Here is a 24,181-nt window from a genome sequence, read left to right as displayed (position 1 = left end):
AAATTTTAGTTAGGATTGTTTTATCTCGTTCTGTGAAGAATGCTATTGGTATTTTGACTGGGATTACATTAAATGTATGTATCAGTTTTGGTAATATGGTCAGTTTGACAATATTGGTTCTACCTATCCAGAAACAGGTCTTTATATTTTCTAATGTCCTCTTCAGAGTTTCTTTTCTATACTGTAGTCTTCATTATTGAGGTCTTTTACTACCTTGGCTAGATTAACTTCTAGGTATTTAATTTTTTTGAAGCTACTGTTTTCCTAATTCTTTTTTAGTCAGTTAATTTTTAGTATACAGGAATACTGCTGATTTTTGTGTATTTATTTTGTACCTTGCTACTTTGTTGAATTGTTTTTATTAGTTCTAGGAGTTTATTGGTGGAGTTTTTTGGGTCTTCCATGTAAAGGATCTTGTCATTTGTTAATAAGGATAGTTTGACTTCATTTCCTGTACATATTCCTTTTATTTCTTTCTCTTGCCTGATTGCTTTATTCAAGATTTTTTTCATCTGTGGATGTTGGATTTTGTCAAAGGCAGATCATGTGATTGCTATCCTTCTGTTCATGTGATGTCCTGTATACATTTATCGATTGACATATTTTAAATCATCCTTGCATCCTTGGGATGAAGACTGCTTGGTTGTGATATGCTGTATATAATCTTTTTACTGATTTGTTGCTATTTGCCCGAATCTTGTTGGGAGGATTTTTTGCATCTATGTTCATTAGGGAGATTGGTCTATAGCTTTGTTTTGCTTCTCTCTCCCTCCCCTCCCCGCTTCCTTCCCCTTCCCCTGCCCCTCCCCTCTCCTCTCTTCTCTGTTGCCAATTATAGGTCTATTCAGTTTATATGCCTTCTTGGTTCAGTTTTGGTAATTCATGTGTCTAGAAATTTCTCCCTTTCTGTTAATTTTAGGATTTCTCTAATTCAGGCTCTTCTTTTTTTTTTAGGTTTAAAATTTTAAACAATCTTTTATTTCAAAATCAAAAACCAAAATAATTTGCCAAGCAGAGAAAAGATCTGAGTAAAAGATAAACGCTTGCTCGTTATCAGCCCATTCCTATACAAATGGGATTGGGTGGAGAGGAGAGGAGTGGCCAGCAAACCTCACAATGAAGACTGGTGTCAACCGACATCCCCCGCAGATAGACTTCATTATCTTTACTTAGCACACGGCATCACAACATCATGGAGGGCTTAGTTCCAGGGAGGTGCTCCAGTTCCCACCAGTCAGCTTTGTCTCCATGTGCTCCATAGTGTAGTCGAATTGGACAACACATTTGTCTACAATAAACTTTAACACCTTGCTTCTGGTGCTGTTGGGAAAGGAAAAAGAGAAAACAAGAAAGCAACACAACCCAGCAGCACCTCTGCTAGCTAGGCATGCTGACTCCCCTCAGGCAGAGCTTCTGTGGGCCACACCCACCCTACTGTGTCAGAGAGAAAGGGGCAGTGGGACTGGCTTAATCATCTGCACTACAGCAGAAAGCAAACCAAACAGAACTGGCCACAAGTGATCTGGCAGATTTTTAGGTGAGGTTAAAAGTGTCATGGTGTGCACAGGGGGCCAGCGAAGGAGTTTTGGAGGGAGGTAATTCCTGGAGGCAGAATGGATGGTCTGACCGTTCTAGGGGAGCTCCCTATGGGAAGGATAGGAGCTAGGGTACCTGCAGGAAGGTGTTGGTTCAGAAGATGGAGGAGACAGTCTTCTCCCGTGCACTGATGGTGCCTTCACTGTATGAACTGGATTCAGTCGCTGCTCCCACTGTAGGTACCCAGGTCTGGGAGGATGCAGATGTATGCAGCGGCGGAGGGGCAGTGAGTAGATGGGCCACTTACGGAGGTACTTCCAACAGATACACAGGATGGGGCCTCTTGACTCTTGTCATCTGGGTAAGAGTCTGGTTTTGGTCTTTTTCCACTGTTGCCACTCTCTGACCTCTTATGCTTCACAGCTCCTGCCAACAGCTTTCCTGGGAGAACTTGTTCATGGTTTCACAGGCAGTTTCTTCTCTACTGTCTTCTTTTTTTCTGCAGAGATTCCAACCTTGTTGTATTCCTTTAGTTCTCTCAGTTCTTCTCTTTGTTGCTTTTCTATTTGTTCCTGCTGCTAAAAAACCTCATCAAGGAAGTTGATCTCATCTTCATCTAAGCCTCTTACAATAGTTTTGAATTTGAACTGCTCTTCATACTCCTGCTGCTTCCTGTCTTTCTGTTCCTGTAGTCTTTCCTAGAGTGACCGAGGGTCATGAACCTCCTCTGGACATTCTTGAGGATCTTCAGGTTTTCAAACTTTGTCCCATTCTTCTTGTTTCCTTTTGCACTGTTCATCTAATTCTGCCTCAGAAACAAACCTCTTTTTGTTAATAAGGTTACGGTCATCCCCACCATCCATATGAAAGAATGTCTGCCAGTGAGACTCCCTCATCTTGACCTCATTCAGGCTCTTCTAACAGCTCATCTGTTGTACACTGCTGACTCATTTCTGTTTCTAAAGCATAAGTCTGATCATGTCCTTTCTTTGTTCAGCCCTTCAATAACTTTCTTACTGATAAAATGTAGTTCAAATTGTTTCCTTGCCTTCCATGTTATGGTCACATTACTTCTTACATTTTTAATCTGCTGCTCTTTTGTTTCACTGGGAAGAAATGTGGTTATAGGTGGAGAATCTAGAATCAAATTACATAGATTTAAATATTGGTTTTACTACTTAGTAAAAACTGAAGCATTTTACTTAAACTTGTTTAGCATCAGAGTTCTCAAATGAAAGATAAGTTTAAGGTAATATATGATAATGGTGTTACCTATAATGTGTTTAGTACAGTGTCTGGCATGTGATTAAACTACAATAACATTAACTATTACTATTATTCATATAATTCTTGGTTTTCCTAGTTCCCCTACCCAAATGAGTACACCCAGGTCAAATGCTACCTTATTCAAGCTCCCAAACATAAATTCTTCTGTGTCTGCATTGTTATATCATTTGTTTTTCTCCTTACCTGCCTCGTGTTAGTATTTGAGTATATGGTTTATGTCCTCTTGGATTTTAAGATTGTTGAAGGCTAGAGCTACGATCTCATTCTTGTGTGCTGTAGCATCTGGCATGGCACATAGGAACAGCTGCTTATTTATTGAGTGCGTGACGGAACTGCGGTTCTACTTTGCCATATTTGTTATGTACTTGACCTAGAGTAGTTGTCTGTTAAATTAACTGCTTTTAAAGTAGAGCCTTCCAAATTTGTAATGTTTTTAGATTGTTAAATTACACCTTTCCAACCTTAACAGTAGTTTGGCATAATCGTGCTATATTTTCTCTCAGGCTATTTTTGTTACTTGTTTATGAACTTTAGATCTCCTATAAAATACAATTCTCATTCTATTTAATTTCAAAATAAAAATTCAATTAGGTGTCTTCCTCTGTTGTTAAACCCCTGTGGGCCAGAAAATCATAAAAAGTCTTCAAACAAGGATGATACCATATTTAATGGGACCAGTAGAGTCACTTATCACAATAAAAGGAAGTAAATATGCTTCTAATCCTATAAGACTTCTGCTGCTTAAGATTGGACCTGCAAATAATTTGCTTTTAGGAAATTTCATTATATTTAGATTAAGTTCACAGGAGAGTAGGGATAAATCATTTGAGATTATCTGAAACTTAAAAGGGTGACTGTGATTAAAAGTTGTGCTACACAGTTTTAAAACTGGATTCTGTGAAAGAAAAAGCAAAAATAAAGCTGGCAAGTGAAAGGGCAAATGGAGGTATTTCTCCTTCCTTTACTAGATTATGAGCTTTCCTTCAAGGAAAGGGATATGTTTTGCTGTCTGGCTCTAAGCTTTATCAGTGCTTCAGGCAAGTGAATATTTGTTGAGTATCGTTTGTTGAGCCAAGTTCTAAAATCTGTGAGATTGTATCTAATGCTATTTCTATGGTGTTCTTTACTCTCTAGCACATTACTTTGAAATGAGGTATCCCCAATGTGTTTTTTTTTTTTTTTCAGCTTTAATTGAGTTTATTGGTACATTTTAGGGATATAGTACAGTTACATTCATTGTTGGGATCTTGTACCTCTACATGACAAGTCTTGATTCTCATTTTTTCCCCTTACCCCTGCCCTCCCTTCACCCCCTCCTCCCCTCCCCATCTGCAAACACTTTATTTTCATCTTTTCATTATCGCACATTTTTTTCTTTTCCCTTATTACCCTTCCCCTACCCATCCCACCTTCCCCACACCTTTAGCTCCTTTCTTCCCATTTCTAAATGTCAGTAACCTTATTAGGATCTTATGTATTATTGCAGATTATTTACACCAGGGAAACTATTCGGTATTTACACGTGTGACTTATTTATTTCACTTAGGAGTATATCTTCAATATATATCCATTGTGGTTTTAAAAAGAAGAAAAAAATAAAACCAAATCTATATACTGTTTTAAGAGCTTTTCTTTCTTTTCTTTCTTCCCCTCCCCCCAAAAACACTTTTTTCTGAAGGTGTAATGTTTTTTGGTCAAGGCCCACATACTATTACCCTTGTTGTTAAAGGCTGTGGAAGCATTCTCTCCTTCCCCTAGGACTACATTTATAAAATGGTAACTTTGGTTTAAATACATTCTTCAGGAGTTAACATATTATTAAGTTTTTTAGGGTGTGGTGGTGCTGGGGTTTGAACCCAGGACTCTGTGCCTGCCAAGTGCATGCTCTACTGCTAAGTTACAGCCCCAGCCCACTATCTGTTTTTATACTATTGGAGGGGATGGTTTCTATAACTGGGAGTGAGAAGATGAAAAGCTTCCTAATTCTTGGGCCCAGTCCAAGATACAGTCCTTTAGACACAATAATAAATGAGATAATATAGATACAAGAAATCTAAAAATGCATCACTTAATAGGTAACATATAAAATGTGTTTTTATAAATGATAACATTATTGAGTTTACTGTTAAAGAAGAGGGACATTAGAAAAAAAAGAAAGATTGCCTAAAATTTTAATGTTTTCTATTAAACGGTAATTATAAGTTAGTCTGGTTGTATTTTGTTGATAAATGTTATTGAATCATTTTAAAATTAGCTTTAAAATGTTTTCTTTTATAGAAAACATCTGAATGACAGTTGATTTACTATTATGTAAAAATGTTTACAATAAAAATGTTATTTTGCCCTCATTGAAAGTAATATAATGATATCAGTGTGTTCTAGGTCAATGGCTTCTAAGACTCCAGTTGGATTCATTGGACTGGGCAACATGGGGAATCCAATGGCAAAAAATCTCATGAAACATGGCTATCCACTCATTATTTATGATGTGTTTCCTGATGCATGCAAAGAGTTTCAAGAGGCAGGCGAACAGGTAAGGCCTTTTCTTAAGATTTGCTTTAGATTTTGATATTTAAAAATTCATTTAAAAAGTGACAGAATCTTAGAAGTATATTCATTCAATAGAGTTGTGAACCTAGTTCGTTTTTAGCTTTATATCATTACCTATTTAACATTCATTCAACAAAGGAATACTTCCATTAGGTAATTGGGTTAGGGAATCAGTTCTTCACCCGATGACCTAGAGCATTTCAAGCATTTCCCAGACTTGGTCAGAAGTCTTTGCTTTGTTTTGTTAGTTTACTCAGAGAGTAACTTTACTGATTAATATATTGTTAAAGCAGTTAGCTTGGTAAAATTAGCCTCCCAAGTAACAGAAGGCAGGCATGGTTGTCTTAGACTAGAAATATGCTTAGTGACACAAAGCTTATCTTGAGCTCCTGATCAGATACTTACTTACCTGCCATCTTACTGGGGACAAGTAATTTCACCTCAGCTGTTTTCCTTTTCTATAAAATGTAGATGATGGAAACTATGTCATTAGATTGTGAGACACAAATGAGAGAATGTATGTGAATGTTTCTGCAAATATTATATGAAAAAATTTTGTGAATATATATTAGCTATTGGCCATAAGCTAGGAGTCAGCCTAAAAACATTCTGTACTAAAGAACTGAATTATGACAAATCTTTCCTGTATTGTTTTTAGGCTACCATTTTTTTTTCTTCTGGTATAGGGATTGAATTTAGGACCTTATGCTTGCCAGGCAGGTGTGGTGCTACTGAGCTACATCCTGGCCATAAGCTAACATTTATGTTTCAAGAATTTGGGGACTGTAGTTACTCGTACTGAATGATAGTTCAACATACTAGTTAAGCATATGTCTCTTAAGTCTTGTGTTGTTTGGATTTGTTAAACTTTATTAGTAACTCAGATGATAAGAGACCATGTATTAATATTTAAATTTAGGGTTTTTTTCTAGATATGTGGAAATTTTGTACAAGTTTTAGAGTGTTAACTGAGTGGAACTTGGTGAATACTAACAACTTCCTGAGAAATAATAGATAATAGAAAAAAATGAGAGAAAAATAAGCAGTCAGCTTCTGTATAATAGACTTTAAAATATATACAGCACTACTACAAATTGCAATGGTTGGGTAAACAACAGGTTTAAGTAACTGAGAGGTCATTTGCAAAACTGGATATCCTATATCTTTTTCTCCTCTGCGGTTTGTGTGTCAGTTGGAAAGGATAGTAGTATTGATTGAGAATGTGAGTGTGATCTTGGAACTATTTAGAGTAGTGTTGAAGCTGCTCACGTCCATACAGTCTGTGAAAACAGACACTCCCAGTGCCATGAGCTTACATTTGACCCAAGGTAACTTAATGCACTTAGCCTTGTCGGAAAGAGTTGTTTTGCTAGAGAATCTAGAAAAGGTGATCTTTTGTCATCTTCAGATATGGTATGCATTTTAAGTTGATATTCAGTTTGAGACAAATCAATTAATAGTTGTTATGAGGAGATGGATTATTACTTTTTGAGCTAATGTATCTGTTTAGCATTGTCACTTTACAGTGGTTTATGTATTTGTTAGTAGGGCTATTTGGGCTCTAAACTGAAGAAATGTCTTCAAATACTGAATTTAACCAAGATAGAGATAGGAATTGAGTGGAGACTTTATCTGGACTGGCAAAGCAGATGTTTATGGACTTTTAATTATTATTGATGACATTACATTTCCCTTAATTTCTGTAGCACTTACAGCTTATGTATGGAACAACTGAAATGATCATCACTACTTTGTGAATCTCTTCTGCTTCTTCTCAGATTTCCAGGATGTCTGATGCCCTGCCTGAAGTACCTCTTACTTCCGTTCCATAGCAAAATTCTTTTTACTAATTTTAGGTAGGTGTGAGGGAAAGCTACCTTAAGAATGAGGCTTAATCCTTGCTCAGGCCCTGGTTTCAACCCCCTCTCCCCAAAAGAATAAAGCTTATTTACATTTTAAAAGAGAAAGAAAAGATGCTAATATTTAGAGAGCACCTACTATGTCTTTTGGAAGGCAGCTGTGCTCACCGCTGTACCACTAAAGCTTATTCTACTATTTCTTTTGGTAAAAATTTTGTATATCTTGTTCCATTTTATTTTTGTGACAGAAGTATTATGAGGAAACTAATGTATAGGAGAAGTCGGATAATATCCTCAAGGATTACAGTAAGTGAATAGCAAGAACCAGAATCTAAACACAGGTCTCCCATTGACTTCACACCTTTGACTCTTTTTAATTGTATGATGCATAGTCACTAATAGTAAAATTAGTGTGTGAGACATTTTGGAGGGTGTGTAGCATCTTCCTTGATGATTCTGAAATGCAGCACTCATCATCATCATCCAGGTTATTGTAAAATAAAGTATCTAGATCCTTTTTTTTTTGTACTGGGGATTCAACTCGGGTCCTTGCGCTTGCAAGGCAGGCAGTGGAACCACTGAGCTAAATCCCTGGCCCACTAGATCCTCTTTTGGATCAGTGCTCTCAAGTAAGTAATCATTTCTCTTCTGTTCCCTTTTTTAATGTGTGGTTCTATATCCATGGAGTTTGGTGGAATTAAAATAATAATTTATTGCAAAGGGTTGTTTAGAGGGTATACAGTGGTTGAATAGTGGCCCCTATAAAGATACATAAAACTCTTAAAACACAAGAGTACATTTTTATGACTTTGGATTTGTCAAAGGATTCTTTAGATATGACAGCAAGAATGTGAAAAACAAAATTAAAAATAAGTGAATTGGCCTTCATCAGAGTTAAAAAATTGTACATTGTTGAGAAAGTAAAGCCAACATGGTAGTGTATTCCCGTAATCTCAGTACCCTGGGAGGCTGAGGTAAGAGGATTGCAATTTTGAGTCCAGCCTGGGAAATTTAGCAAATTAGTACGGCTTTGGCTGAAAATTTTAAAAGGCTAGGAGTGTATCTCAGTGTGAAACCCCTTGGTTTAATCCCTAGTATCCCCCCAGTTGAAAAGAAAACAGTGGGATAAAATATTTACAAATATACTTGATAAGGAACATGTATCTAAACTATATCAAGAAGTTTTACAACAAAAACATAAACAAGTAATTATATAGGCAAAGGATCTGAATGGACATTTCTTAAAGGAAGTTGTACAAATGGCCAGTAAACACACGAAAAAATGTTTAACACAAGTCAACAGAAAAATGCAGCCAAAACTATGAGACAGCCACAGACTAGGATGGCTAGAATAAAAAAATTAGACACCAGAAAGTATTCATGAAAAATGGAGAAATTAGGGCCCTTAAAATGTGAATGGTATAGCCACTTTAGTAAAGAGTTTAGGAGTTCCTCAAATAATTGACCACAGGGTAATGATAAGACCTAGTAATTCTACTTCCAAGTATATGCCCAAGAGAAGTGAAAACATGTCCACATGGTTACCTCTACATAACAGTATGACTTATAATAGCCTACAAGTGGAAACAACCCAAATACAGTGAACACTTAGGTTATGACGAGCCTGACATATGAACAACTTGGGTTATGACTGGAATTTTAGTTTTAACTTAAGAACAAAGTCTTGAGTTACAACCTGAATGCTGACTGCTTGTGCTTCCAGATGCAGATTTAACCCTTATAGAGTTCTAGAAGGAACATTACAATATCCTTTCCTGTGTGGGGTCAATTGAGAAATCCTGGGCCATGTCTGTCTAAGAACCCTGAGATCTGCCTGTATACAGGAAAGAGACTTTTAAGGCTGTGGAGAGGAGCCTCAGATTTTAATTGACCCAACTGAGTTACAACCAGCCCTTGAGAAGAAATTGTGTTCATAAGTCAAGGGCCCACTGATCTGTGAATGAAAGGATAAACAAAATGTGTTATATCTATATAATGGAATATTATTCAATAATTAAAAAGGAATGAAGTGTTGTTATTTCTTACTATATAGATGAACCTTGAAAACGTGCCCAGTGAAAGAAATCAGTCACAAAAGTCTATTTACTGTATCATTCTGCTCTTGAAAGTCTAGAGCAGTGACAGCAAACCTTTTAGGCTTTCAGTGATAATAAACAGCCAGCCCACTGTGGCACATGTTCTTCAGGTTTGCTACCACTGGCCCAGAGACTAGACTAAGGAAATCTATAGAGACAGAAAGTGCACTGTTACTTTTGCTGGGGAGGGGGTGGAGGTGAGCATAGAGGTATGATGGTTAATGGATATAGAGCTTCTTTGAAAAGGCTCTAAAATTGACCATGATAATGGTTGTACATACCTGTGAATATACTAAAAGTCATCAAATTATAGTTTAAATGGACTTGTATGATATATGAATTTTATCTCAATAAAGCCATTAAAAAAAAAGAATTGGAAGTGTAGCTCAGTGGTGGAGTACACATGCTTAGCATGTGTGAGCACCTGAGTTCAGTCCCCAGTACCACACACACTCAGCTGTCTGTGTCCTACCCCCAGAACTGGCAAATGTGACATTTTTGCAAACAGGATCTTTGAAGATGTAAGTAAGGTAAGGTTCTTGAGATGAGCTCATCCTGGATTTCGAGGAGGCTTTAAATCCAATGACAGATGTCCTCCCAAGAGACAGAAAAGTAGAAGACACAGTGGAAGGCCATGTGAAAGTAGAGGTTTATATAAAGGTTATGCTACTGCAGGAAGCCAGGGAACTCTAGGGGCCAGCAGAAGCTGTTATGGACCTTCCCCTGAGCCTAACCTTGATTTTAGACTTCTGGCCTCCAGGTCTCTGAGAATATATTTCTTTTGTCTTGAACTAACACACTTGCGGTGATTTGTTGTGGCAGCTGGGGGAAACAACACAGCAACTATTGGAAATCTGAAAAAATGCCTTTGTGTGGAATCCACCTGCACTACTTAGCATCTGTGCAATCTTGGGAAAGTTTTTTATTGTCTATAAACTTGAGTTTTCTCATGTGAAGTAAGGATAATAACCATATAGTTTATAGAGACATTATGGATACACACACACACACATACACACATACATATACATATATCTTAAATTAGAGTTCGGTACACTTAAATTAGTGTTTGGTTCATAGTACTGTGTGTCAGTGGTAGCTGTGTATTAGTTTCTGGAAACCTTTGTATACCTCTTAGCTGTGTACAGCTTTTAATTCCTCTTCTAATGCTGTCCATTCAATTGGCAGTGTCAGAATCTCCCCTTCTTTGTGGAAGAAAAGATACCTTTTACTGCTGTGATTACTTCCTCTTAAGGTTCCTATGGACTCCCTTGGTAAAACAGGTGCAGAACATTCATTCAGTCACTAACTTAACAGATATTTTTGAAGATTTCTATCTGCCAGGCACTGAAACTATTGCCCAGAATAGAAGCCACAGTCCTTGCCTTTGGGGACCAATAATATTAGATTATCAGAACACAGATAATGTGCTTCCAGATTGTGATAAACTGAAAGAAAAAGTAAGTAGTCCTATTAGTTTTTTTTAATATGCATTATATTAGATGAGGGAGCAGATAGTTTTCTTTTTCCCAGACATTTAGACAGCAGAAGGATACATAGAATTTATTCAGGTTAAGAATGAGGGCAAAGGAACAGTTTCTTCAGAAAGTAGAGCGTCGGTCTCTATGCTAGAGATTTTTACTTTAGATCAATTTTTTGTTGTTGTTTTGAAGTCCTTCTTTATTGGAAAATAAATACAAAGTCAAACAGGTGGGCCAGCCAATGTCTGTAGTTTTGGATGCCAACAGGAAGGAGTCTGACTTGCTTGAAATTGAGCTTTGGCTTTCAGCCTCTGGCCACTTCCAGTCAAACAGTCCTTAATGTCTGCTCCCTTCTCAATCACAGCATTGTTGCAGATGACACTGCCCTTGATGTTGCTTCCTTCTTCCACATGACTTGAGTTCATGAGAAGGCAATTGCTAATAGTCACCACATCTCTTATGAGACAGGAGGAACCAGTGACTGAGTGTTTAATTGATGACTTCTCTCCTACCTGTGTATCTGATCTAATGAGGCTGTCAACAAAATCTTGAGGATGTGCTGCATGTCTAGCTGTCCATCTGCTTCTATAGGGACAATAAAACAGGTTGATTGAATGTGACAAGGTATTGGATGTGCTCGGGTGGCAAGACCAACTAATATTACAAGGAAATGTCTACTAAAATTGTACTTTGGCTATAATACAGTGACAAGGCAGTTGTCAAGGAAGAAAAAATAAACAACTGCTAAGTCATTTTATTTCTGATAAAGAAGTACAGAAATATTGTATATAACCTTTGCTTGCCTTTAAACAGAAATGTAGTGTGAAATGAACATCATGAAGACAAAATTTCCAAGATTCTTGGTAGAAATTAGGGGTTTTGAACACAGACTCACTTACTGGATTTTTCTTCCCTTTCTCCTTGTAATATATTAAGTGCAGGTAAGGAATTAGAGTCTGGATAGCTGCTCCTCCCAGGTTACAAAATAGTGAAGACATATCTTTGTATCTCGTTTGCATCTCTGACTTCTGCCCTCAACACAATGTGGGAAATGTTTTGTGTGTTTCACATTGAGGCAGGATGCCTGGAAGACAGAATTCTCTTTTCCTATGTCCTGTCTCTCACATTTCTGGTTCTTTACAATGTGGCGAACCTTTTAGAGTTTTTCATGGTACAAAGGGTCCACTCCTGCATAAAGTGCCATAGTTTTGCCATTACTGCTCTGAGAGATCCTCTGCATATAGATTATATCAGGGGCAGAGTTAGGAGAATGAAATGTAAGTGAATGAAGTGAGAAGGATAAACAATGAAAAAAGTTTTGAGCCCGTGGGAAATTATCCTGTCATAATAAAATGAAAACATTTGTTCATAAAGGATGTATGTTGGCAGCTTAGAAAATGTTTTGAATGGTGACAATATCATTTAAACAAAAGTGATTTCCCAAAAGCACTACTTTAAAAGATGATATTAATTTAGGTGAATATGTTCTGATGTATTAAAATGTCAATATTCATAGCTATATTTACTTTTAAAAGGTGTTGAATAAAAGAAAAAAAAATGAGTAGTTGTTTTCAACTACTGTAAGCAAAGACACATATTGGGATGAAATGTAAAAATATGTATGAAAATCTTGAAACCTTTTACCATTGTGCACAACAGTGCCTGAAGGGAATGAAGGTTAAAAAGTTCAGGATATATTTGAATTGCCTCATACTTTTGGGGGTGGTACCAGGGATTGAACTCGAAACCTTGTGCTTGTGAGGCAGGGGGTGGCATTACTGAGCTAAATCCCTGGCCCAGCCTCATAACTTTTAAAGATGGGTGTTCTTCTCCCCCAGTTTCTCCACCCATGTTATTATATTAAGTGAAGTTAATGAGATGAAAGTCAAAGAAAACAAGTATGTTTTTCCCCCCAAATTGCCAAAAGGCTGCCTACTATTGACTGTCTTTTTGTTGAAGATCTGCAGGGTGGAAAAAGTACCAAAGTAGACATATCTAGTTCAGAGAGCAATCAGTCCGTTTTAAAGAGTCCATAAAAGGTACTGCATGGATCACTAAGGAAGCAAATGTTTTAATGTTTTACATGACTATTTAATCAACTTATTTATGCCTTTAAATGTTAACTTAGTCCAATAAGGTGTTTAGAATCAGTTAAATTTGTTACTTTCACTCATTTCCAAAAAAAAGTGGACTTTTCTATTTCACTATTCCTTTATTATGTTATTATTTTTGTTGGAAATTTAGATTTTACCTACAGTGTATCGTCCCAACTCCTAGCATCTATTTTATTTTTATTTATTTATTTAGTACCAGGGATTGAACTCGGGTCCTTCCGCTTGTGTGGCATGCAGTGGAACCACTGAGCTAAATCCCCAGCACCTAGCATCTTTTTAAAGAATGTAACTAATGACAATAATCAGAGAAATCAGGAATCAATACCTGGTGAACAGAGTGGTTTAAGAATGTAGTCTGGGCCTGGAATAGCTCAGTGGCACCACACCTGCCTTGAGAGTACAAGGTCCTAAGTTTGATCCCCGGTCCCTGGTACCAAAACAAAATAAAAAGAAACCAAAGAACATAAAGTCTGCATGTGATTGTGCACATCTATATTGAGTAAGTCTGAGGTACTCTGTAAGGATGAGGCAAATTAGTGAGACCCTGTCTCAAAATAAAAAATAAAAATAAAGAGCTGGGGATGTAGTTTAGTGTGAAAGTGCTGGTTCCAGTGTCCAGTATTAAAACAAAAACAGCTTCCAAGAACAAAAAACAGCAGTAAAACTGTAAACTGGAACCACACAGCCTGGGTCAGAAATTCAGCTCTACCACTAGCTAGCTCTGTGACTTCAAACAGATTACTTAGCATTGTGTCTGCTTCAATTTCCTTACCTTATAAAGTAGAGATAATAATAGTGCCTTCCTTTCTCTAAGTCCCGGAGAACCTGACAGAAAGTGCTGTTACTGGAGTTGCTAGGACTGTTGCTGTGGATTCGATGGCTGTATTTATCCTGTATTTCTTCATGCTCTTTTTTCCTCAACACCACACATACACACACCAGGGTCTTGACTGAGTTGTTGAGTCCAAAGTACTTTGGAAGATAATTATAGACATATTTTAAATAACAGAATGATAAGATAAAATCAGATGCGGTGATTTGACAGCTTTCCTGCTTTAGGATCTTTGCAGCACTGTTCTTTCCACTCCACTTTTATTTATGCAAGCTACTTATCTTTTTCTGTAACATAAGGTTTAGCGTTAGGGGCATGTAACTTGGGCTTCATTTCCATTGTCTAGAATTTTTTTTTTTTGAGATGATGATGGTTTATGCCAAAAGTCTGGGGTGTATTTATTATTTCTGTGTGAGTTTTCTGGTTGAACTAGACTTAATTAGGTCCTCTTTTCTTTAAAAACTTGGAAACCATTTTGTTGTTCCTGGGTTGTAAGGCAGAACATGTTTGGAAATGGAATAAATCTCTTGGGATCTAATCTGGCATCCACTCAAGGCTTATTAAATGAGGGCTTTAAAAGCATCTTGCTGAGTATGCTCCAACATTATTGTCCACATGTTTCAAGATACAGGCACAAACATTTTTTAAGTTAAAAAAAATTTTTTTAAGTGTAGTGTAGTTTTGAGGTAAGTGTGCTTTTCTACTTTGAAAGATTAAAAAACAGGAGTGGTGAGTTTAACAAAGTCATGTTCGTATTTTTTGAGATTTTTGTTACCTATCAAGTTTACTTGGAAAGAGTGCTGAACTTATATTCCTTGTCTGGAAGGAGATGGCAGTACTTTTATCTGTATATAAAGTTACAAGGCAACAGTTGCCTCATTCTGGTGGATATGTAGAAAGGAGGTGCATATCCTTTGATTACTTTTGGCCCTCCTCTCCTCTCCCCCTCCAGCAAAGCAGATTTTGCCTTTAACCTGTCCAATCCTCTATTCTTGCCATTGATATATGTCAGTATACAGATGAACCAAAGTTAAATCCAGAGAAATTGGCTATAAGGATTCGTAAAGATTATAGATATTGTGATATACACGGCAACCAATCTCCCATAATCAAAGTTAAGAAATAACAAAAGGGCCAGGGATTTAGCTCAGTGCTGCCTCCTGCTTTGCAAGTGCAAGGACCTGAGTTTGACCTCCAGTACCCCCCCCAAAAAAAGAAAGAACAAAAGTAGTGTCCTCTTAATTCACAACAGTATAAGAATGAGCCAGTTGGAATTCTAGGATCTATTTGGACCACCTTGGCAGTCAGATTAGAGCTAAGGTTCAGAGTCTGTCAGGCCAGTGAATGTCCACAGATGTGGAAGTGTTGAAGACCTGCACAGTGTGTGTTCTGCAAATGTTGTCTATTTGTACTGAGTCGCTGTAGGTGCATGTAGTCCTATCAGCCTTTTTTCACAGGGACTACATCTTCCTCAAATTTAAGGTTGCTAAATATAAAAATGTCTCTTAAGTTTCCTTTTTACTTTGGAGATAGAAACCCCAAAATAACTCAAATCCCTATTTTTAATACACTGGAAAACTAAAGCCAGAGAGGTTAAGTGATTTGCACAAAATCACATGACTTCTTGGCTGAGCTGTAACTAAACATGGATCTTGGTTTCCTCAAATTAGTGTTCCTTTCTCTTATCCATGCTGTCTTTGGTTCTCACTCAATTAGCAGATGTAATTGAAGGATGTCTAATTAGTTTGGCTTCTAAAGAATTTGTGGTTAGTGTCAGATTGGCCATGAGGTTGGTGTTTTCCTCTCAGCTTTTGAGTTATGGCCAAGTTTTGTCAGTTATTTCAGAGTTGTCAAGTCATGGCAAGTTTATTTGAATGTTTGTCTGTCTAATAAATATGCCTTTGAAGTATAAATTAGAGACTTCTTATATACCAAATGTATATAGCCATTAGATAAAGAATAGTTGTGGCCAGTATAGTGGTGACATTCCAGCTATCACTATCATTGTGTGTTTTTTCCATTCCTGTGAGCTTTGAGACTGCTTTTGTATAATTGAGGGGTTAGCAGTACTCTGGCAACCCAAGCTTCCCAAGAAGCAGATGTTAAGGATGTAGGAGGCTGATTGGCCACCCCATGCACTTGGCAGTTGGATGAATTGGTACTGCTGGTTCATGAGTATGAGAAGCTTGGAGATGTAAAGCACCCTTAGATCTGTGAGATAATTGTTGGTACCCTTTAGGGGACCTCTCAAGGAATTACATAGGTGGAACTGAATTTTTTTTTTCAATGGAAGAGAATTCTTAGTTGCTAAGAGGAAGCCTGAAATTGACTCTTAGACCTTAGGACTTATTGATATCTCTGAAGGATCTAGAAATGGAGCTGCAGTAAAAAAGATCATCAAAAAGTATGCCATTATATTTGCAGTGTATTTACTTCATTAAAGTGGGAATGAACAAATGGGAATCTCTAAGTATCCTGTATTCTTGAGATAGTCCAACAGTGAAGAATTAGCACTCAAATAATTTTTCTTATTGCTTCATTTTACTGAGCCATAGTTTGCTTGAGTAAAATTGAACTCTCAGGAAATATTTACCTCTTTCTGAAGCTCAGTATTACTTGAGTGTAGGAAAGATTTTCATGTAATTTTTTTAATACTTTGATGAGAAATTTTTAAATTTTCAGAATTATTAATGGAAAATCCCCATTATTTATCACATACAGGTTAAACAGCTCATTGTAGATTCTAAAATGTTGCATTGGTGATAGATTGAAGCATTAAAAGAGGAAAAATATATTTTGTTTAGTTTTAGAATCTCAGGTGTTTTATATTATTTCCTACCCTGTTAATACAAAAGTGCTAGGATACTTGATTGTCTGAAAATTTAAAGAATGATTTATAAAATCACTTTTTTCCAAAATTTGATTTAAAAGCTGATAGTCTCTTACAGAAAATTGAAATGTAATTACTTTTAGCTCATAATATTTAGATTACACACTATGTTTGGCTTTCCATTCTTTCACTAGAAACTAGAATAAAAGTAAAAGAAAATGTTATGTAAACACACACCACATGAAAAGGGGAAATATTCCCATTTCTAAAATGCTTACTTGTTTCTTCACATTTCCTAGTAGAAGATATGCCAGTTTCTACATATGTAACATATGTAGAGTTATGGCAATATATATATTTCTGGAGACAGGTCTTTAGTTACCTGCTTGGTAGTTTTTTGCTTGTTTTTTTGTTTGTTTGACTGTTTTTATTGAGAGAGAAAAGGCATTAGAGAAAACTTGTGACAGGGTGGTGGATTCCTTCTATTAAGGGAGAATTTGAATCAAAGAGTGAGCTCCTGATATCCTCTGATCTCTTTGTTGGCAACTGGTTGGCCAAGTGTATAATGAGAGAAAGCAAGATTGCTGAGGACAAGGGGAGAGTGAGGGTTCTCTATAGAGGTATAGAATCAATAGAAAATATATGTGTAATTATGCAAGGGAGTGTACTAGGTAGACATGTAAGATCAGGGGCCGGGGAATCCACAGTGGCCATCAGTAGGGTCAGAGGTGAAAGAATCCACAATAGCTGGCTGTGTACTGGAGAGCTTGAGGTCCATTAGCTGCTCAGCCCAAGAATATGGAAGCATGAGTGTACTAGGTAGACATGTAAGATCAGGGGCCGGGGAATCCACAGTGGCCATCAGTAGGGTCGGAGGTGAAAGAATCCACAATAGCTGGCTGTGTACTGGGAGAGCTTGAGGTCCATTAGCTGCTCAGCCCAAGAATATGGAAGCAGCAGAGCAAGAGATCAAGGATTTTAAGGTTGAAGGCCTGGAAGCTCACTATAAAGTTGCTAGTGCAAATCTAGTTTGGAAGGTTGAAGAAACTGGAGACCAAAATCCAAAGGCATCGATGAAAACTGGAGGTCTTCCAAATTGAGAACACTCCATCCAAGCTACAAGCCTATTGGTTGATGCTACTCACTTCCTGGTTGGGTCTTCCTGCCTCAGTTTGCCCACCTATGTGCTGATCACCCAGAACTGTGCTTCAGTAATCTGCTAGGTTTTTTCTTAAGCCATTCAAGTTGGCATATCTTGATGGACAGTCACAGTGTGTGCATGCCGATATACAGAGAATGGAGAGCAGCTTTTCTTTACAGTATGTTGCTGGTTTTTTTAAAGTAGAAATGAAGATCAAGAAGATGCCTTGATGCCTATTGATATATCTTTCTCTATATATAGTTTTCCCATGAGTTCTGGTAACTGATACTGCTAGCCTTCCTACAGTAGATGTGTGTCCTTGTTCTCATCTTTTCTTTTCTGAATTGGTGATTTTTTGTTTGTTTGTTTGTTTTAGTTTTGAATCTGAAGGCAGAGACTAAAGGATGGTGGTGGTTGGAGATTGAAACTTTGCCAAGGGGTTTTGTTGCCCGCTGGATATCTAGTGAGTTGGGCTACCAGCTCTGTTGTAATAGAGTGTTTTTTTTAGTCAAAGCTGATACCAAAAAGTAGACTCCTTAAAAATCCAAGTTCATGAGATTGTATCTCATGAGAAGTGTATCCCATGAGAAGTGTGTCTATTCCCAGGAATGTTGGGATTTGCCCTTTTCTCGTCAACTCCCCTCACACTTTAAAAAATAAACAGATTTGATTCCTCAGAAGCTATCTCTGTGTGTATACAAAGTGGACTCTTTAGGCAATAAACTTTTTTCTTTCTTGTGGTCATTTACAAACAAGGGCTGTTTTTTTTTTTGTTTTGTTTTGTTTTTGTGCTGCAACTGTTATAGGCAAACATAAAAAGTGGATCCTACTTATGTTCTAGTAACTCCTTACTTTTTAATTTAAGTAATATGTCTGCATTTTTCTTTTTCTTTTTTTTTTCTTTTTTGCATTTTTCTTAAAGGTAGTATCTTCCCCAGCAGATGTAGCTGAAAAGGCTGACAGGATTATTACAATGCTGCCCACCAGTATCAATGTAGTAGAAGCTTACTCTGGAGCAAATGGAATTCTAAAGTATGTATTTCTCATGATTCATGAATTTCACATTTATTATTAGCAGTAGAAGATTACAATTATGTTTGTTAAACCTTTCTGTACTGTTTTCTTATTTCATAATATGAGTAGTGTGGTTTCTTATTTATTGTAAAGGGTTTACTGTATTTTTTCATTGAAGTCAAGTATGTGATTTTTGGGAATAGATGTTTTTGGTTTGGTTTCTTTTTTCTTGTTTCTTTTTTTTTGTAACTCTTGCATTAAACTTACCCTTTCATTGGTAACATGTTTAGGAGACTTTTTAAATGTGCATTTTAATCGCTTCTTGGTCTTTTGGCTAAGATCAAGTATAAAATGTACACTTTAAACTCTAAAAACATAGTTTTAAACTAGTAAAAGCATAGTTATCTTACAATTTATACAAATTCAGAGAAAAGTTTCTACCAAAAATAAAACCAAACATTGGAAAGAACACTGTTATTTAATGGTTTATAATATAATAAAAAGTTACTGTATATCCTCTGGGTTGGTACATCTGTAGTAAGAACTTTGGGAAGTTGGAATTACGGGTTAGCAGTAGCTTTTTAGATAAAATATGATTTACTTCAGAATTTCTCAGCCAGTACCTGTGTTCCCTGGCTTTATAAACCTGTTGGTTAATTGCTGCTTATTCCCAAATCCTTGTGGTTAGGTTAGGATGACAGTGGTTGAATTCTCAGCTTAGTTTTCTGGTCTTACTGGTTCTTATTTCTAACTTATTTTATTATTGAATTTCAGCAGAGAGATAGTACAAGCTGTTAGCTCTGCAGACATATAAAAGAATAAAAGAGTTTAACTGTAGGAAACTGTAATACATAAAATTTGAGGTTTTTGAAAATTGAATTGCTTTGGAAAACTAACACACTTTGTAGCAAAAGACACTTGGATATTAGGCAGAAAACTGATAAGATAAATGTTTAGATTTCAGAGATGGTTGAAAGATACTCATTTTGGATGGAACCTCTAGGCTCGCAATGTGTGTGGTCCAGAGGCATCTTAGCTGACTCATTACCTAACCTGTTTCAGTTATGACCTTACTTTACCTCTCAGGGAAAAGTTACTAAAAACTTGGGACAAAGTTCTGTATTTATTCACATCCTTTACTTCGGAGGATGGAGGCCTACTACTACCAGGCCAATTTTCTCCAGGAGTACTTTGAAAGCATTTGGCTTTACATTGAACTTAATTTGCTTCTCATGGTTGTTGGTTGTTTCTTTTTTTTTTTTCCTTTTTTATTGAGTTTATTGGTACATTTTAGGTATACAGTACAGTTACATGCATTATTGGGATCTTGTACCTTTACATGACAGGTCTTGGTTCTCATTTTTTCCCCTTGTCCCTGCCCTCCCTTCACCCCCATGGTTGTTTCTTTATTCTGTTTTGTGTCAGGATTATTTCCACATGTGTAATTTTTTGATACAATTTCCCACTTGTTTAAAGACTTAAGATCTCAAAAATATTAAGATATCAAAGACTGATAAACATAATTTTCAATTTTTAGGTTATGTATAAAGTAAGATGTACACATTGATGTAATCTCTAATAGAATTTGCTGTATCTCTTCTATGGAATATATCCAAGCATTTAATTTGAACTATAACAATTTGTATGTCTAAAATTGTTTAAATCATTTTCTTATAGAAGGGTTTTATTTTAGATTTTGTTGTTGTTGTTGTTTATTTATTTGGAAGAGTTTGGGTTACTTTGAACTATAATCAATATGAAAATGAATATGAGATTTTTGGACCAGTTCTAGCTTATAATGTTCGTAGTACTAAAGCAAAGACCTCCTGGAATCTGGCAGCTCTTAGATGATTCTAATTGAATAGGTAATTGTACAAAATGTTTATTCAGAATTGTAAACTATAAATATTTTTGTCTACTTAGAAAAGTGAAGAAAGGCTCATTATTAATAGATTCCAGTACCATTGATCCTTCAATTTCAAAAGAATTGGCCAAAGAAGTTGAGAAAATGGGAGCAGTTTTCATGGATGCCCCTGTTTCTGGTGGTGAGTAGTAGCAAAAATATATGCACATTTGTATCTGTTTGTCAAAAGCAGCAGTGGTGATTTTGTGGCCACACAAAAATATCTGCGATTATTTTGAGACCTGATACATGCTTTTCAATCTCTTGTTCAAAATTAAAACCAAACCAAAAGATACATTGATGGTTCTAAATTCAAATAAGATATGCTAAGATGTTACAACTCTGAAGGGTTGAGAATATTTGGCTCAATTTCTGTGAGTAGAGATAGGTCAATTCTTATAAGTTTAACTTTTAAGAATTAATTTAAGAAATAATTAGCTTAACAATCCTGTAACTATTAAAGAAATTGAAGAAGTGGTAAAGAGGAAAAGGAAAACCATCCTATAGTGGAAAGATTAAGCCCTAATGGTTTGATAGATAACTGTTACCACAGTTTCAAGGAACAGAGCATCTAAATTTTATACAGCTTTAATAGAAAATGAAGAAATACTTTACAATTCATTCTACAAGACCTGTGGGTGTCTTATGAGACAGAAACAGTAGGAGAAAGAAAAATTATATGTAGGTCTATTTCAGTCCTGAATATAGAAGTAAAAACTTAAAAAAAGTATAGTAGCAAACAAATTCAACCCTAAATAAGATATATCAAATACTATACCCAAGTTTGGTTTAGACTGTATGTACAGAGTGGGCTTAATATTAGAAAATCTGTAAACGTAGGTTGAAATCATCTGATAATCTCTGTTAGAAGAGGAGATCTACTAATGAAATTTTGAAAACTTACTATATCAAATAATAGGCTCAGGGTATTTTAGAATGGTAAGAATGTAGGTGTGATTTTGTATAACTTCTAAATTTTAAAAAATCGCTGTGTAGGGCTGGGGATTTAGCTCAGCAGTTCGGTAGCCTGCCTTGCAAGCACAAGGACCCGAGTTCAATATCCGGTACCATAAAAAAAAAAAAAAAAAAAAAAAGATCACTGTGTAATCAAAATTACTGTGAGTGTATATATGTATAGCAATGTACTAATAGACAACAGAATAGGAAATTTATTTCAGTTACATTAAAATTGATTGTGGTCTTTGCACTAAAAATATTGTTTGATAATTTAATTAACTTCCTATTTTTTCAGCAATAACTTGATTCTGTTATAAAGATATATCCCAAACCATTTTTGAATATAGGCAGAGGAACAATTATTATCTTTAAAAATTTTTTTTTGTCCCAGGGATTGAACTTGGGCCTTTACACTTGCAAGGAAGGCAGCAGAACCACTGAGCCAAATCCCTGGCCAGCTTTTTAAATTTTTATATTGAATTGTCTAAGTAAGATTTAGGAATAAGATTTATGATATGGTTTAGGCACTTGAATATTAAATTTGGTGTTGGTGTGGCTTTCTATAGGATAGAATTAATAAACTGAACAATTCTTTCTTTGAGTGGCATGGCAGTTGGATTTAAAGATTGGTATGGTAAATATGATCTTGGTGTAGTTTTAAGCTTAAAAAAATTTAAATTCATACACAAAAATTATACATATTTATGGGTTATCGTGTGATGTTTGAAACATGTACACATTGAGATAATCTTCAAATCAGGATAAACAAATGATCTCCTCAAACATATCCCCCCCAACCCCATTGGGGATCAAACTTGTGCTTACAAGGAAGGTGTAGTGCCTCTGAGTGAAATCCCTGGCCCTCAAACTTCATTTCTTTGTGGTAAAAACATTCAAAATCCTTGTTCCAGCTTTTTTGAAGTAAATAGCACGTGATTTTTACTCTACCATGCAAGAGGACACCAGAACTTATTTTTTCTGTCTAGCTATAACTTAATAACTCTTACTCAATTTTTTGCCCTCCCTACTGCCCCCTTTCTGTCCCTAGCTTCTGGTAACCACTATACTACTCTGAATTTTTATGAGATCAACTTTTTTGAATTCCATATGTGAGTGAGATCAGGCAAAATTTGTCTTTCTGTGCCCGAATTACTTCACTTAACATAGTGACCCTCAAGTGAGAGTTCTATGCCATGTTATCACAAACGTCAGGGTTTCTTATTTTATTGTGTAGATGCACCACATTTTATCCATCCTCCATCTCTCCTTCCCTCTCACCCTTCCTTGCTTCTTCACTGTTCCTCCTCTTTCTTTGCAGTTCAGAGGATTGAACCCAGCACTTTTGCACTGAGCTCCACCCCCAGCCCTTTAAATAGTGTTTTAAAAATTTTGAGGTGGGTCTCACTAAATTGCTTAGGCTGTGCTTGAACTTTGCATTCTTCCACCTGAACCTTCTGGAGTGCTGGGATTGCAGGCTTGCGTCACCATACCTAGCTTGTTTTGTCCTTTCATTAATTGAGGGACGTTCTGGTTATTTTCATTTCTTGGCTATTGTAAATAGTGCTGCAATAAACATGGGGGCACCAGGCGTGTAATTCAGCCGTGTGAGATAGAACAGTGGTGATGGTCCTATTGTACCAAGGATGTAAATAACACCCAAGTAATTTACCTCAAGATCATACTTGTTAGTTACTGGCAGAGCTGAATATTAGTGTGATGTTGCTTCATATTCTGCTGCCTTAGAAAATATTATTTTCTAAAAGATTTTAATTCCAAGAATAAAGTTGATAAATAGAAAAAATGCCCATTAAATTATAAAATTATTCTCATTATTTGGTTAAAGTAGCTGTAGCTGATACAATACACTGTTACAGTAATGAACTGTAATGATTCATCTTGTAGCCACACTTTGTATCCACTCCCTAGATAACTCTGGGCTTTGCTTTGGTCCCTGGTATATTAGCCAATATTAGGCAAAGATAGACTTTGAAAGCACTTTGCTTATTGAAGTGTGCCCTCTCTTGCTGCTAGGAACTCTTAAACTAGCAGAAAAGCCTGGCCTAGCCTGCTGTAGACATTTGCAATAAACCACCAAGGATGAAAATGAAGCCCTTTTAACCATCCGGCCCTAGTCAAGCTGTCAAATCATTACAGCTGCATCATTGACCTCGGTTCTGACCAGCAGATGAACTCTTTAACTAAGCCCAGTCTAAATTGCTTACCTATAGAATTATGAACAAAAAAATTCACCAAGTTTTGGGGTCATTATTATGTAGCAATAGATAGCTGATGCAGCCAGTTGAGTTGGAAAAATAGCATTCTAGTCCAGGATTTGCTAACAAGCTGGAAAAAAAGAGTTGCTTGTTTATTCTAAATATTTTCCTAACGATATCTCTGTATTTCTGATTACCAAGGGGACTCTTTGGCCACATGTTATCTGAGAAGCTGACATGAGGTAACATATTTCATAAGATCTGGAAAAGTAGTTGGTAAAAATTCATTAGTGGTTGTTGTGGTACACTACCAGACCTTCTTCCTCTGAGTCTCGTCATATAGGCAGCTTACTGTCTTTTTCATAGCA

The 24,181-nt window shown here is 36.3% G+C and overlaps 1 protein-coding gene and 1 pseudogene across 1 annotated transcript in view; one reads left to right on the top strand and one right to left on the bottom strand.

The window, feature by feature from the left end:
- The window catches only part of Hibadh (3-hydroxyisobutyrate dehydrogenase), a 111,450-nt gene that overhangs the window by 8,070 nt on the left and 79,199 nt on the right, over positions 1 to 24,181 (top strand). Inside the window, exons 2-4 of the mRNA XM_010628279.1 lie at positions 5,196 to 5,356; positions 18,649 to 18,758; positions 20,664 to 20,785. Of these exons, the coding sequence (XP_010626581.1) occupies positions 5,196 to 5,356; positions 18,649 to 18,758; positions 20,664 to 20,785 (393 nt within the window). The remainder of the gene's footprint in view (positions 1 to 5,195; positions 5,357 to 18,648; positions 18,759 to 20,663; positions 20,786 to 24,181) is intronic.
- On the bottom strand, positions 1,663 to 2,399 carry LOC104865022 (annotated as a pseudogene).

This window comes from Fukomys damarensis, unplaced genomic scaffold, assembly GCF_012274545.1.
Source record: "Fukomys damarensis isolate Sample0158 unplaced genomic scaffold, DMR_v1.0_HiC HiC_scaffold_4, whole genome shotgun sequence".
In the NCBI taxonomy this organism is placed as follows: Eukaryota; Metazoa; Chordata; class Mammalia; order Rodentia; family Bathyergidae; genus Fukomys; species Fukomys damarensis.
The sequence above is the reverse complement of the archived record's forward strand: the minus strand, read 5'-3'. Positions and strand labels throughout refer to the sequence as shown.